Below are 15,849 nucleotides of genomic sequence, written 5' to 3'. Positions count from 1 at the left end.
AAAAAAAAAAACATTGTATGTATTACTTTGCTGTCCTACCTAATAAAAAGTTATAGGCAGACCAATAGTGGGAATTGTAAAAACTGCTCTGGCCCAAAATGTGTTTATAGGTTTTAGTACTGAAATTGTTAAATAAACTTTTTTATATGTAACTTTGCCTTTGTATCATTTGGTATCAAAAAACTGAAACAGGAAAGACCTGAATGTGTGATAAGACTGCGAAGGCCAAAATATATTTCTGGTTTAAAGAGATGATTTTACAAAATGATAAAATGATTTTCGAACAAATAACCGATAATGCTGTTTTCTGGCCATATAAAACCCAAACCCGAAACTACAGCCTCTTACAGGGATCAGGAAAGAGAGCTTGGTAAGTTACCTAAATAATAATTATAATTTGCTGTTCTTTATTGCAGGGGACTCATGGTATATTCTGGGGTGTTTATGTGGAGCAAAATACTGGGTGCTCCTTAAAGATTAAAATGCATAGTCAATATGTTTCATCATGAAAACATCACCATGGTCTGATTGTAAGTATGAAAGAAAAAAGGTGTAAATAGGGAAACCCTCAGGAAATGAGCCTTCATAACCCATAAATGGGTCTAAATGACCCGGACATGGTGCACAAAATGTATATGTGCAAGTTTATGAGCACTGGTCCTGATTTCATAATGCTCTCTAAAACTGGAAAAGATACCTTTATGAGAGAAACTGGGTGATCCAGCAAAACTGAAATGGATCTGGTCCAGGACTGAAAACATTACAAAATCATAGAAATAGATTTTTAAGAAATCCATTCTAGAATACAGGTTTCCTAACAATCAGTTGCTATTATTTGGCATGTTTTCAAATCTGGACCAGATTCCAGGTTTGCAGGATGACTGGGTCACAAAGCGAAAGGATATGCATTTTTAAGTCACCTTTGATAAGAACACAGTTACATATAAAATAAAATCAGAAGAAGCTGAGCCACCTAAACTCTGCAAGTATAGTGTTTGATTGGCTCAGGTTCAAGTCAGTGCAGTTTGCATAAAAGTCAAAACTTTCTGCATCTCATTGACCAAAAGGCTGTACAAAATATTTTATATAAGTGCAGAATGGGTGAGAGGGTAGTGATAGGGGGTATGTGGGGGGAGGTGAATGGGGGGAAATGTTTACTCAGGGATGGGCTATAAAGCAAAACACAACTCTCGATACTTTGGAAAGACTTACTAGTTCTGTGTTATTATTGTCCTTGTGACAGCAGGACATGAAGTGATGGGAACAGTTTTTATCATCATAGCCAGACACAAAAAATAAAAAAGATATCAGCATAGGAAATAAAATTCTATGGTGACAAAGCAGCCGCATTATCCACATTAAAAAATGGGCGTAGTAGTAATTTTATTAAAGAGGTACAAACAGCCAAACTCGTATGCCACTGCATTGGTAAGGAAGTCTTCAGGAGATGCAAAGTTCTGGGCGCTTTGCTTCAACAACTGAATGTGAATACTAAAAAGTCAGTAACCTCCAAGATTCTTTGGTGAGTTCACAGCACTGGATAATTAAATAGGGCGAAGCAGTGCCAGGGGAAGTAGGGTTGAATTTTATTAGCCTCTTCAGAAAAAATTGTACTTGTTGCCAATAAGACAAACACCAAGGCAAAGCTGTTTTTTTTCTCAGAATAAGTGGCAATCCTGAGTGGAAGGGAAGAAAGTGGAGAATGGGACAAGAGGGATGGGTATTTGGCGACCACAATAGGAATGTGTTTTTGTCTTCTGTAAATAGATATTCCACAACTTCCAGTTCTAATGGGAAATGAAAGGAAATCACCCCAAATGGTTAGAGTTATGATCTCCCTGTCCTATCTTAAAAGAAGTTAAACCTTGTGGCTAGGGTTGGGATGAATATACTAGGATAAAGTTTTATTTTTTCCATTTTTCTCAATATTAGTATTCTGGTTCCCAATATTGTAGATGGCCCTTCTACTTTTACTTGTGTTCCTGGTAGCATGGTCTGCAGACGCTGCACCGCTGAAAGACAAGATTGCCTACTTGCCTGGCTTGGATGAGCAACCATCTTTCCATCAGTACTCCGGGTACCTGAATGTAACAGGGGGCAAATATTTACATTACTGGTAAGTTCCCTATTATCAAATATCTGCCATCCTACGTACTTCACCTAAGGTCCATTATTGATCTGATCTGTTGTCTATTTCAGGTTTGTGGAGTGCCAAAAAGATCCGAGCTCTAAACCAGTGGTCCTGTGGCTAAATGGAGGACCCGGCTGCAGCTCCCTCGCTGGTTTCTTGACAGGACATGGCCCTTTCCTGGTGTGTCTGTTATTTCTTAATTGGAGTTCTTAAAGCAGAACTGTGGGTGTTAAGCACAGCATACTTGCCAGTGGTGGCATAGACTTACCTACTTGCTGGCAATGACAGGTCAAGTATATTGTCAGCGCCACATCCCAGGAAGCCACCATCTTCAGTGCTGACTCCACCGTGGATCCTCAGGGATCTTCTTCAGCCATTAGACAGCCACTGAAGATGTAACTCCTGTGAGTGGTGAAAAATAATCAAAAGTACACAAGTCAGAAGAATCTAATCAGCATTCTGATCATTTTCCATTCAATACAAGCAATTTCAAGGGACTTTTTTGTCAATCTAGTGCAATATTTACAGCAATATATTAGGGCTTCCCTGAAAGGTATTGTAAGGTTCCTCTATGCTATAAATGTGGGTAATGGCTGCCTTAGGGTCTACCAGCACTTCATGGTTTACCAACCTTTTGTCTATAGCATTTTGTTTAGTTATTTCATCACTGATGCTGAATAATGATCTCAGTAAGGTTTATATACATGGTAATTGCTGCCAAGGCTCAATAACTCTAATGAAAGGTTTAATTTTGATTTACTTGCATTAGCACATGTTGAATTCTGTTGATGTTGATGTGGATTTTAAACCCATGCCAAACACAGGTAGACAACACCTGTGTACACAAGCCCTTTCATTTATATTTAAATCAACAAATACAAGCCTAAATTCTTGTTTGATTTATATGACTTCCTCATACCAGGTTCAAGAAGATGGCCACACGCTGAAGAGCAATCCACATTCCTGGAATAAGGTAGTGTTTCTTTTCTTTACTCAGAGTGGCGTATCGGCTGTGTAATACTATGAGTCAAATCCAATCAGCTGTGTGTCCTGCAGGGTAAAACACAAAGAAACAAATACACACAGAAACTATTATGGTGCTTAGCATGTGGAGAATGGCCAAGGTTGCCAGTTCACATGTTTGACCAGGTCTCCTAAATTGTAAGGTGCTTTATTACCATTTGTAGTTATTCACTATTGTACGGTATAGTAGACGTGGCCTGCTGATGTTTAGGCTATCTCAGATTTTCTAACTCATATGGCTAGTATAGATTTGTTTCATTAAAGCTTTCTAAGACTGGAGACTATCATAGGGGAACCTGTGTGATGCAGCAAACCTAGAATGTATTTAATAAAATAATGTGCTATTATTTGGCAAATGTTTTCACTCCTTGTACCAGATCCATTCCAGGGTTGCTGGATCACCTAGGCTCTCTTACTGTAGTCTATTTTCTCCAGTCTTGGTGACCTTTGATAAATCAAATCAGCTGTATTTGTAGGAAGGTCGTTTTATGTTGTGTATGCAGTTCTTGTATGGTCGTTTGGTGTTAGTATTGATTGAATATGTTTGACCTTCACATAGATAGCTAAATGAGCTGTAGTCAGAATGCCTGACTCAGCCTTCTCAGCCAGCCTAATTATGTTACACACAATATAGCACACATTTTCATATAACTAGATGAATGTTTGTCATTGACATTTTCTTGGGTGAAAAACTGGTATCTTTACAGTGTTCCATTATCCAGCACAAAGGGCCACGATAGTCTCCCAATGGGGGCAACGCAGCATGGAACCTCCTGCTCATCCTTCCCCCTCCTCTCCATCCATAGAACAGAACAGCTAATATTTGTTCATTCTTCTGTCTCTGTAAACAATCACTAATAGTTGTTTCCAGCAGCAATTATTAGGCATGTGTATATTCCTTTACTCATAATGTTTCCATGTTAATGTCTGCAGGTCCTTATCTCTTCTCACTGGATCATAAAGTCAAACTGATCGGAGACTTTAGTCAGTTATGAAAATGATATTGGCTTAGGTCTTTTATATCAATATTCATATAATGCGATAACAACAATTAAAGACCAACTGGCACCTGACATTATACCACAGAGAAAGCTAATCACCTAACAAATAACTACAGCTCAAAATCAATTAGAAAATTCTGTTGTCACACTTTTCTTTCATTCTTCTTCATCCTTTAGATTGCAAATATGTTGTACCTGGAATCCCCAGCTGGTGTTGGATTTTCTTACGCTGATGACAAAACCTATGAAACAAATGATACACAGGTAAAACTGCATTTTAAATACAATATATCCTTTCCCCCCATAAGTAGAACATTGATTTGATGTATAAACAGTAGGTGATAAGCTTCCAAGTGGCGAGTCAACAAGCCAGGAAGATTATGCCTGACATATCAATTGACAGTAAACAGTGGATAAAATATATGCTTTCCAGTTTACTGCGCTGTTAGACCTGTATTCAATTTGACATGAAAGCATATACATTTTACACCAAAATTATAATAAGATACAAATAATTAAAAATTATACTTAAAAACTATCTTAAAAAATGGATTAGAATGGATTGACTTGGCTCCTTCCTTGTCCTATGCAGTCTTAATTATCCCATTTTAACTCAATGTAGGTATATACCACTAATTGGGAGCCAGCAGCCAGTTAAAGTGTAATGAATGCCATCAATTTTTCTCTGTCCCTAAAGATTTACTTCTACATGCAGAATCATGTTTACAAATAAGTAACTGAAAGAGTTAATACTAGTCCTGAATCCTACAATGACTCCTTGCTTTCCACAAGGAAAACATTGCTTTGATGTATAATGGGTAGGTGATAATCCTCTAATTGCAGAGTCAACCAACCAGGAGGAATATGCCTGACATATACATTGAAAGTAAAGGATAACAAGGTTTTTTTCACACATACAGCTCTCTCTATAAAGGATATGACCTATCCATGGATAATAGTTGCCACTAGTACTAACTGTATGGTAAAAATGAGAGATTTGTGTATTCTAGTATTTGTTGTGTCAGTGAGGACTGAGTGTATATAGTATGTATCTAGTGTATATAGTGTGTCTCTCTAGGGAAGGTTCCTAAGCATTTTGATCTTCTTGGTCCGTATCCGTTATATCTAACCATTTTTATCTAATTCACTTTTCCTCCTTTTTTCCAGACTGCTCTGGATAACCACATGGCATTGAAGGAATTTTTCCACCTTTTTCCAGAGTTCAGTGCAAATGATTTTTACATCGCAGGGGAAAGTTATGGAGGCTTTTATGTTCCATATCTGGCAGTGGAGGTGTCTGAGGATGATAGTATAAATCTGAAGGTAAGGCGTCTAGGACAACTTATTTATAGCCTAATTTGTTATTATTTCTGTGTATGAAACAGAACATAGACAAAAGATTTATTTCTATGGTTGCTGGCAGACGTCTATCATTCAAAAGTTCTCAAGGGGAACACTGACTGTAAAGGAAAACCTAAAAGAACACTGAGCACAGTGGAATAATGATAGTTATGGGGCAAGAAATGTGCAAGGGCAGACATAGGGAGGTGCCAGTTATCCTTCTGCCTTGGGCCTTCCTCAGCCAACAGGGGGCCTGTCCAGCCAGTGTTAGGTGTTGGACGGGGCCCAAATCAGTTCTGACCAGGGGCCCTTTGATGGCTGTATCTGCCACTGATTGGGAGGACGTTGAATTCTGAGAAAATGCCTCAAAATATCCCCCATGTTTATCCTGTGCTTATTTTTTTCTCTCCTGCTGACCTCTGCAGCACCATAAAGGGGGTAGATAAAGCCTAAATGCCTGATCACACTTTAATATTTATAGTAAGCCTAACTTCTTATAGTGGAAATGTTTTTATTTGTATTTTCCTTAGCGATTCTGATTACACTTGACAACATATCTGCGATAAGCAGTCATTTAGAAGAAGCAGCACACACTTATTCATCTCCTGTGACATTTGGGAAGCTAAGTGTACAGAAAGAAATAAAAAAATGCGGGAGCTCAGAACATTGAAATTTCAGTTCTTGGCTGGCACTGAATTAATATGAACAAGAACAGGAACCAAATATTCCCTCTTCTTACATAGTTCCCTTATTCTGATGATTTGTATAGGGATTGGAGGCAAGTCCCAGTTGTCACACGTTTCATGATTTCATGTCCATAATAAAAACATTTTTTAATAAACTTCCAACTTTACTCAACCTTTCATCCAACCTCTATTCAGTATATTGTTCCAATGGACAAAACTGAGGAAAAACTACTTGTGGGTTTAGCCAGGGCTCCTGGGGAACAAGACAGCCCAGGAACCATGGGGAGGTTGGGTCATGAGGGTGCGGGGGCTTCCATTTTTGCTGCCCATAGAAGTGATCAGGCAACATTACAGTTGCCCTGATCACTTCTACAAGTTAGCCCTTAGATTAAATTTAAACACGTCATAGGCAGTCAAAGGTAAAATCCTCTTTGTTAATACAAATTATGCAATGATAATTACTGCACACATCATTTAAATATATTGCTGTTTTCATTCGCAGCGATCTTTGTTTTTCTAGAAAATAATATTTTTGTATTTGCAGGGAATTGCTATAGGAAACGGACTGACTGATTTTGATTTAAACTATGTCTCTCTGATGTACTTTGCATATTATCATGGTCTGTTTGGCACAGAGTAAGTGAAACATTTCTTATAATCTTTGCCTTAGTCATATGCATTTCCACAGTTACATTTTGGACGTTAAGACATAGGATAACACTCAGCTAATATTGTCATTGATGTTGCCCCGGAGAATGAATCAGCAGGACTGGGTTTCTCAGTCTAAATAGGCTCATATGCTCTCTTGGGGGCAGAATTTAGCTGCCATGACACATGATATTTACATATTTTAAGAATAATTTGGGCTACAATACCCAACCAGATCATCTTGGCACCCTATGGCCTCTTTTTCTAAATCCCTAATGTTGACTGTGGCTTCCTCAGTGCATGGGAGGAAGGGAAGGGGGTGGTTAGGGGAGTAGAATAATGAATCAGTAGCCAAAATCTAGCTTTAGGTTCTGCCCCAGAACTGTCACGTGTGCTTCCTGATACCCCAATGTGTTAGCTTATGCTGCATGACTCCGCTGAAGAATACTTGTCCCATAATGTCAGAACAGGTTTATACCTCGCCATCCCTAACTTTATAAATGATTCACTCATCGTTCTAGATTGTGGTCAGATCTGCAGTCTGCCTGCTGCAAAGAAGACAAATGTCAATTTATGAATAAGAAGAACCTGGAGTGTATGCAAAAAGTAAGTGTTACAGCTATCCCCAAAGTATATATGATACATATGCATTGCAACTCAGCAACCAAATTCTATATTAAATACAGCATATACCAAGACAGTATGAGTTTCAATTTACCACTAATTATGTGATTTTTACTGTCATTGGTATTGGAGCCTGGACAGCTGAATGAGATTTCTTCCTTTGTCTCCCATACCTCTAATGTGACAGTGTAAAAGCCTTTTCCTTGGCGTATCATGCCCCAGCATTGTCACATGGAATAAGGTCATAAGCTTCCTCTTACCCCAATCTGTTAGCTGAAATGACAGTGCCTCTTTAACCCGATGTTTCTATGAAATGTTGTGGCTTAGTTTGTAATAGATACTCTTTTTTTTTAGGAAGGAATGGCTAACTTTAGGATCAGCTTCTCCAATCTAAATATATATAATCTGTACATACCATGTGAGCATGGAGAACCTGGAACAATAAGGTATTTCTTCTTACCTGGTCTTCTTGACCTTCCGGTAAAACTAAGCTTTCCTTCTAAAATGATGTGTGGTTTTCATTTCATAAACAATCTTTACTGTTTTTCTTTCATTTTGGGGCATTTGTTATATTAGTATGTAAGACTTAATTAAAAAATAAATCACTATAAATACATATATTATATACTATAATAAAAAACCATAAAAAATATAAACTAGAACTTACCTGCATGCTTGAGGACCGCACACTGCCAAGACCTAGTGCACAATGCAAATGGCTTAAAGACAACTGTAAAAGGTAAGTATAAAATATTGCCAGGATAGGAGCTCATTTGTTGTAGGGGGGTCCTCAGGGGAATAGAATGGTAAAATGTGGTTGATAAGGGTATCTGGCAGACTAAACAATGTCATTTTTGCCCCCAGGGATTTAGGAGACCACCTTGCAGCATATCATCCCGGCGTATATTCCACTGAAATCCATTCCCGCTTTCGTGCTGTAAGTACTAAGTGACTTTCTGTTTAAATTGAGAGTATTAAGGTCTGATTTTTTAGCAGCATGCTGCAGGGAAGGACCCTTGCTCTGTGTGGTAGCGTGGTAGTTTTTACAACACTTTTATTTAAAAAAGTATAACACAGTGCAGCAATGAGATGAAAAATTGAATCATATTGTTGTTTTTGTGTTACAGGAACTGAAAAATTTGTCTCGGTTAAACAAGCCAATAAGACTCGGTATGCCCTGTTTGAATTATACAAGTCTTAAAACCTACCTGAATAAACCTGAGGTGCAAAAAGAATTGCATGTCCATCATCCACAGCTAGGATGGGTCATTTGTAGGTGAGTTGTGGTCTGGGAGCTCTTGTTGGGACTGACAATATACATGGAACTCATTATCTACTCATAGCAAGGGGTGGAATGAGATAGTATTGGGGTTGAACCACCCACCTTGGGCACCATGCTGCAGGGGTACAGCTGAGATTAAAGTCTGCCTTGCCACTGCTTCACTCTGCTGTGTTGTGCACAAAGCAGGACTGAGCTGTCAAACTGACTGCTAAATGTGGCAGATTTCACTGGGAGAGCACAACACTTCCTGTGTAACCAGCGGTGTTGTGCCCATGTCAAATCCGCCTGCTTTGTAAACATGGCTCCTTCATTCCATTCCTTTAGCTTTTATTTTTTTTAGAACTATAAATCAGGGTCGGGATTGCACTGTTGCTTTTTTGCCTTGGATGCCAGAGGACCATATCCTGGAAGCAGGCAACATAGTAATGTATTAAGAACATATTCCCAAAGTGTAACATATAGAGTCCCAATTCACTGAAACAGAATAGTTTGTGTAGATGATGGTACCCAACTAGCTTCTCCATTTACGAAGCTTACAAAATAAAATGAGGAATCTGATTGGTTGTTCTGGGCTCTATTTCTATATGGTATGTTAAATCCTGCATCCGCCATCATCGGTAATTTCATCTCTGTCAGACCATAATCATTTCTTTTTTCTGTTTTTCATAGTGATGAAGTCTTTAGCCTTTTTTACAGCGAGAAAAAAAATGTACGAGATCAGTACTTGGAAGTCCTGAAGAAGGTAACTTTACATTATGTTGAAAATGATAGGACAGGATTTTATAAGGGGAGCATGCTTTTTGGTCTAATCAGAGAATTGTAACTTGTTTCTTTTAAAATTTGGAATAATTAGATTGATTTATAAATAGTTCTCCTTCCTGCTCCTCCTCATCCCTATGAATAAACACTATCCAGGTGAAACGCGTCAGGAGTTCTAGGCAGGGTTTCTAATTTGTTTTCTCGTGTAATAAACTTTTCATTCACACTGGAACTTTACACCTGAATCTTTACCTATTTGGGGCCCCTCAATCTAAGCCTGGATAAGTGGTCAAGCCAGGGGCCTATAGCCTTAAATCATAGTGCTGTACTGCATGATCAACTGTGCTCCCAACCATTCCCATGCTCTAATAAAACTACACAGCTCTACACAACACAGACTGGCATGGCAAGAGGGCTCATTTTTCCCTGCTGCAAAAAAGTACCATTTACAGGTCTTGTCACTTCCTCGGCCTGTGACTAGAAATGGTCAGAATATTTATTGGTGCACATAAACAGAAGGGTCATCTACACAATGGTTGGGTGAAATAGAAAAACCTCAGTGTGCTGCTTCTTTGGGGCAGTTTTTATTAAAATGCACCTTCCCCAAGCATGAATGGTAAAACATGGAACAAACTACATAAAAAACAGGATACACATGAAATGCAAGGAAGGTTGTCAGATTCAATGATGGTGTAAAGTGCTGTAACCAATAATGACCAGTTACATATCACTGCACTGCATTCAGAATTCAATTTGCACTGGGTTACTGCACTGTATATTTCCTACCTGGCATGTAGATTCCTATCAGCATGTAATACTTACTGTTTAATAAGGGTTGTTGATGTCTTCTTATCTATAGGGCTACCGTATTTTTGTATACAGTGGAGATGTAGACATGGCATGCAATTTTCTGGGTATTGACTGGTTTATACACTCTCTTGAACTGAAGGTATGTATATCATGGAACATCCTAATGGGCAGCATAGTGGCTCAGGGGTTAGACACTCTTGCCATGACAGCGCTGGGTCCCAGGTTTGAATCCCGGCTAGGGCACTATCTACATGGAGTTTGCAGGTTCTCCCCGAGTCTGTGTGGGTTTCCTCTCACATCCCCAAAACATGCAGTTAGGGTTTTTGGCTTCACTTCAGAATTGACCTTAGACTACATTAACGACATATGACTATGGTAGGGACATTAGATTGTGAGCCCCACAGCACTGTGTAATATGATGGCACTATATAAATACTGTGTAATAATAATGGTTGGGAGGGGGGAGAGGTGGACAAGCTACGTAACATATGTAAAAATTTGGATCATTACACACTAGATATACTACATTGCTTTCCTAGCTGTGCTCTGTATAATGTAATGTATTGTACAATGTAGTTGCAGGTACCCTACAATGAATGGTACACAGAGGAGACTCCCCCACAGATTGCTGGTTATGTAAAGCAATATGCCAATCTTACACTTCTGACTGTGAAGGTAATGAATCAGTAGTATTTACTGTTCCTTCCTTGATTATTCTGTACATTCGTTCTATTTTCCCTGAGTCTCATTTCACTGTGTCCTTCTTACTTTCCACCCCTGTATCACACCTTATCGCTGGGACTCTTCCAGTCTTTTACACCATTTTCATACTTTCTGTACTGTGCTGACCAAGTCATGGATCCTATATTTCATATATAGTCTTCCTTTTCATATATATATAAATATAGTAGAAACAGCAGATGGACCAATAAAAACCCAATTCTGATTTGCTAGTAGGGATTAGTAAATGCATCTTTAAAATGGAAGCACAGGAACCCCCAAACTTGGCTGGATTCTGCATGATTAGCCCCAAGCCTAGGTTCTTTTGCTATTCATCAGTGCAATGCAGACACCTAAGAAGCCAGAAAAACAAGCACCTCATTTCTTTGTGGATGGACAGGAATACATTGCATTATTAGTTTTATTTTATCTATGGGATTACAGAGGAGCTGTGTGCTGTAAAACCACTTCTTACAAATTAACATTTATTTTAAAGGACCATATGGTAAAAAAATGTGTAAATGATAACACATACGTACATATAAGATGTACACTAAAAACATTTATGTTCCTCGTGATAGGGACAAATATCCAAGGGCTACTTTTTTAAGTGGCTCCCAAGACTCATACCCCCACAACCCCCATCCCTCAGACCTATACAATTGTTTAGATCACAGGTTCCCAGAATGTGTCTCTCTCTCCCCCCCAACTAAAAGCAGGAGCCTGATGGGGTAGAAAAGGGGCTACCTTGTTGCTGCTCCCCCTTTTCTGGATAGCCGGATTTCATGACCCTAGAGAGGTCTGGTTTTAATATTAAAACTCAAAATCTACAGTGGACTTGAATATATGACGGGGCCCTAAATGTCATTTCAAAGCCCTTTAACATGTTCTTTAAAATCTCCAGCATTATTCCAGTTACCTTACATTACCACATCCTATAGAAAATAGCGATCTTCCTTTTCTTTGTTTGCAGGGAGCTGGACATGTGGTACCAACAGACAAACCTGAAGCAGCTTTCATCATATTCCGTCACTTTATCAATAACGAGCCCTTCTAAATGACCCCAGTCCAAGGAACATGAATCTAAAATCAGAGCTTTCTGTTATTCTACATGCTTTATCTTATACATCATGTTATAGATCACAAAGGTTTTACAGCTTGCTTTTCATTGGTGATGGTAATATACAGTACTTCAAATGAGGTATTGCTTTTTTTTATCTCTATCAATAAATGAATTATGCTTGGTAAACACAGATGTGTGTTGTTTTACTAAAGTCAAATGTTAGGATCTTATAGATTCCTGCTGTCCAGGTACAATGCTTTTATTATTAATATTATTATTAAAAAAGCCTTATTACATTGATCTTTAGCTATAAGAATGACCATTACATCTGTGGTCTGTGTAGTTTTTTCTAACATTGATGGTTAATGAAAAGAATACCTGTTCATAACCAGTATACTGCCAGCACTAAAAACAATTCCTTTGCCATGGATGTAAACATTGGGCCAGAGACTAAGTGGCTAAGGGGTTAAATGTTTTTTGTTTGCATTAGTTTAGGAAACCCTGAATGGATCCAACAATTACTTAAGCAAAATTTGCCATTTTGCATGATAAAGATTAATCTGTTAATAATATTGTAATTGTTGTGGGTGTTCAGACTACAGACAGATTTAATACAAACTTAAAAATATTTAGGAGAAAATGTGAAAAATAATTTTATTGGGATACCAGGCTGCGCGAATAAATTATAAATAATACAAGCCAATACAGACAGGCTCTTCATTGTAAAAACTGTACAGTGATCTACTATCTACAGCAATGTGGATCATGATCATATAAATCTCTAGCCAATGAAGATTTTATTATATAGTCCTCTCAAAACTGAAGGTATTCTATTGACATTTTGACAATTATTTGTCTAACAGCTGTATGTAGATAAGATCACAAATTTGGGGGAAAATATTTTGTTTGTAAAAGAAAAAATGTTTTATTTGAAAAAAAAAGTCTGTACAGGTAACAAAACATGATTTCTACTTTCCACCTATGCTTGAATTGTTCCTTCCTTTACAATGGCACGTGCTAGGTTTCGAGCAAGAGCAAGACGCAGCATGTCAACTTTAGTAACTTCAACGTTTACATCCTACAAAGGAAAACAAAAACACGGTCAGGTCATATTCACATTGTTGTGCATCCTCCTTCTCACAGACCAGTCCCATCAAAGCCAATCCCTCTTCTCTGCCTGACCAGTCACGGCTCTCTGACCTCATAACATACAATGCAGGACCAGAGGTTTTGCATTGCACATAAAGATAAAGAGGGTCATCACTGGAGTGCCAGACAGTGGAGGAGAGCTGGAACTGGTAGGACAGCAAAATATTAAGTCAGAAATTCACTTTATTCATTCACCTTTGATCCAATAAAAGGATAACATTTTTTTCAGCTTCTATTTTAGGAATATACCCAAGACTTTAAAGCAGAACTAAGCCCAGTCGTTACTCACCTGTCCCTATTCGGTCACATGCACCGCCATCCTCTCCCTTTTTTTCTTTCCGTAACCCAATTTTACCCATCATAATGACCAGGCCGGGAAAATTTAACTCCTGCACGTTTATTCAGTCCTGACACGGCAATATTGATGGAGATTATTCTGTCTGGTACTAGTAATTATTAACAAGTGTGACTGAACCTGAAGATCTATGCCACACTCAAGCCACAGTAAAGGCACTTTTAAACGCCCTTTTTTCACCTCAGTAGCTAAAGGCATTGGTGAGAGTTGTATCACAGGCATGCCAATAATCTGGACATAGATGCAAAATCTGATACTTGCTATGGGTTAGGGCACCTTAACAAGCACACCCTGCTAGAAAAGTCGTTTAATTGCAGATACATTAGTTCTGGATATAAAGTTAATTATGGGTAATAAAGAAATGGTTTGCAGGGCTCCCCCACTACTGTGAAGTAAGAAATTGGTTCCTTTTTTTTAATATGTAATGGACGTTGAGACATGCAGATACCTCCTGTTCATAGAAGCTTCCACTTCTTTCTGGTTATAGTCTCACATCTGTGAATTAATAGTGCTCGGCATGCTTGAGAAGTATCCGTTTTGCCATGGGGTTTCTGGTTGTATTATAGTCTTATACTAGCTAGCCAGTAAAAAAAATATTCAGGAAAGCCTATTCGGCTGATCTACCTGAAGTTGGCTCTCTTGTGAAGTCGTCGATTCAGGCATCACAGCTATTTTGTCCTCAAGGCACTGCATTAATTGATATGTCTGCTCAGAGTTGAATATCACCTTTAGATGGAAATGAGAATGTTATATTAGAAATACAGAAAAGGAAACACACAAGAAAAATTGGTCTAAAAACTGGTTATACACGGAGGACACATTCCGTGTACACAAATTCAATTGCATTTTTCTTCTGCCCTATAAAGAATGCAAAACTTGGTCCAGCCAGCAGTAGTATTGGCGACTCTGGAGATTAGGGATTTGGGTACGGAGTGCTGGAGTTCCTTGAAGAATAGGTAATTCAACATTAAGCATGGGGTAACTCAAACAGCCAATCCCTCACAACATTGCCCCAGCTATGAATTCCCAGGTATATTGGCTGGAACTTGAAGCAGGGCCCTGTAAACAGGAGATGCCACTACAGGGCTTTTGCACAACACAATACTAAATGAAATGGCAAACATAATCTCTCCGTCTGAATGGGAAACATTTAGGATTTTCAATATTCAGCCTGAATTTACCAGCAGATGTTGATAATGGCTAGCAGGTCTGTAGTAGGTTTTATTTATTTATTTATTGCCACTCTCCTATTGTCCTGGAGATGGCAGTATAAACCAAACGTAAATAGCTACACCAGAGTTTTCTAAAAATGATTGAAACGGAAATACACTGACCACTTTACTAGCTTCACAAAGTATATTGCATTGCTACTAAAATGAAAACTGTACGTGAACAGGTGTATTAAAATGTAAGTGACGGGAAGTTGCTTACTCAAAGGATTTATTCTTACAAGCCCTTCATTCTCAGAAATCAGCTAACTTGTTTGCATTTTATCAAATATCCAAATGCAAATAAATATAACCATTCATCTGTTATCTTATATTGGTATGCCTCACCTGCTGCTGTTCAAGAAGGGGTAGTGAATCCAACAGTAAAGAAAACCAAAAGTAGGCTGGAGCAATGCGAGCAGTCATGAGAGAGAGAAGCAAACGGGCTGCTTCGTGAAATTTCTGCTCACTGTACAGTCGGTGAAATTCTCTGTATTTGCCTGGGATAAAGATGACAGAGTTCACATTAGAACTGTGTAACTGTACTTACATTTAGCGTCCACAGACTGGTATTTCCTAAACCTTACTTACCAAGGAATGTAAGACGATCGCTGAGTAGCATTGCTGGACCAAGATTGTCAATCAGATCCAAGTCTGAAAATTTCCCACGTTCGCAGTAATCCTTTAAGAATCTTTACAAAAAGAACAGGTTGAAAAGTAAGGTCATTGAAAATTAGTTTAGCAAATTTATACAGGCATTACATAAGGTTATATAGTGTCCGATGTAAAGTTAGGCAATTACCCCTTCTTCTTTGGAATCTCTGATCTGCACAAGCAAAAGTAACTAAGTGGGGTTGATTTATCAAGGGAGTAGAGAATATTCATTTAATTTCATTCATATTAGAGTATGAGATGAATTTAAATTTAGCTCATTAAGTAAGCTAAGCAAAAATGTGTTTTGCAAAATAGGAATGATCTCCTCTTTTAGTAGACGAGCCCTCATGAATTTATAAAAGCATTCTCTCCTCCTGCAACAAGAGGCAGATCTC

General features: G+C 38.4%; 2 protein-coding genes across 4 annotated transcripts; one reads left to right on the top strand and one right to left on the bottom strand.

Moving 5' to 3' along the window:
* Positions 1-291: 291 nt before the first annotated feature.
* Positions 292-12,274, top strand: LOC140325800 (lysosomal protective protein-like). Of its 3 annotated transcripts, none has more exons than XM_072403836.1 (15): positions 292-370; positions 1,956-2,116; positions 2,200-2,311; positions 3,054-3,104; positions 4,333-4,419; positions 5,323-5,478; positions 6,727-6,818; positions 7,352-7,436; positions 7,809-7,900; positions 8,319-8,391; positions 8,582-8,730; positions 9,406-9,478; positions 10,355-10,444; positions 10,882-10,980; positions 11,999-12,274. In XM_072403836.1, the coding sequence occupies exons 2-15, from the start codon at positions 1,956-1,958 to the stop codon at positions 12,080-12,082; spliced, it is 1,404 nt and encodes a 467-aa protein (XP_072259937.1). In that variant the 5' UTR covers positions 292-370; the 3' UTR covers positions 12,083-12,274. The 3 variants fall into 3 exon arrangements, with proteins under 3 accessions (XP_072259937.1, XP_072259935.1, XP_072259936.1); XM_072403834.1 differs by lacking the exon at positions 292-370 and adding an exon at positions 1,380-1,522; XM_072403835.1 differs by lacking the exon at positions 292-370 and adding an exon at positions 1,443-1,522 and having other exon boundaries at positions 1,933-2,116.
* A 442-nt stretch (positions 12,275-12,716) lies between these two features.
* On the bottom strand, positions 12,717-15,535 carry NUP85 (nucleoporin 85). The gene is made up of 4 exons (XM_072403837.1): positions 15,392-15,535; positions 15,149-15,300; positions 14,217-14,318; positions 12,717-13,166 (listed from the first exon to the last, which is right to left on the bottom strand). The coding sequence occupies exons 1-4, from the start codon at positions 15,420-15,422 to the stop codon at positions 13,068-13,070; spliced, it is 384 nt and encodes a 127-aa protein (XP_072259938.1). The 5' UTR covers positions 15,423-15,535; the 3' UTR covers positions 12,717-13,067.
* Between the last annotated feature and the right edge of the window lie 314 nt (positions 15,536-15,849).

This window comes from Pyxicephalus adspersus, chromosome 3, assembly GCF_032062135.1.
Source record: "Pyxicephalus adspersus chromosome 3, UCB_Pads_2.0, whole genome shotgun sequence".
Taxonomy (NCBI): domain Eukaryota; kingdom Metazoa; phylum Chordata; class Amphibia; order Anura; family Pyxicephalidae; genus Pyxicephalus; species Pyxicephalus adspersus.
This window is presented reverse-complemented; position numbering and strand designations above follow the sequence as displayed.

Coding starts and splice junctions, on each gene's coding strand:
- LOC140325800 (XM_072403836.1), top strand. CDS start 1,956: ATGGCCCTTCTACTTTTACTTGTGTTCCTGGTAGCATGGTCTGCAGAC. Junction 8,392..8,581: donor TCCATTCCCGCTTTCGTGCT/GTAAGTACTAAG, acceptor TTTGTGTTACAG/GAACTGAAAAATTTGTCTCG. Junction 8,731..9,405: donor CTAGGATGGGTCATTTGTAG/GTGAGTTGTGGT, acceptor TGTTTTTCATAG/TGATGAAGTCTTTAGCCTTT.
- NUP85 (XM_072403837.1), bottom strand. CDS start 15,422: ATGCTACTCAGCGATCGTCTTACATTCCTTG. Junction 15,301..15,391: donor CGATCGTCTTACATTCCTTG/GTAAGTAAGGTT, acceptor TCTTTATCCCAG/GCAAATACAGAGAATTTCAC. Junction 14,319..15,148: donor CCCTTCTTGAACAGCAGCAG/GTGAGGCATACC, acceptor TTCCATCTAAAG/GTGATATTCAACTCTGAGCA.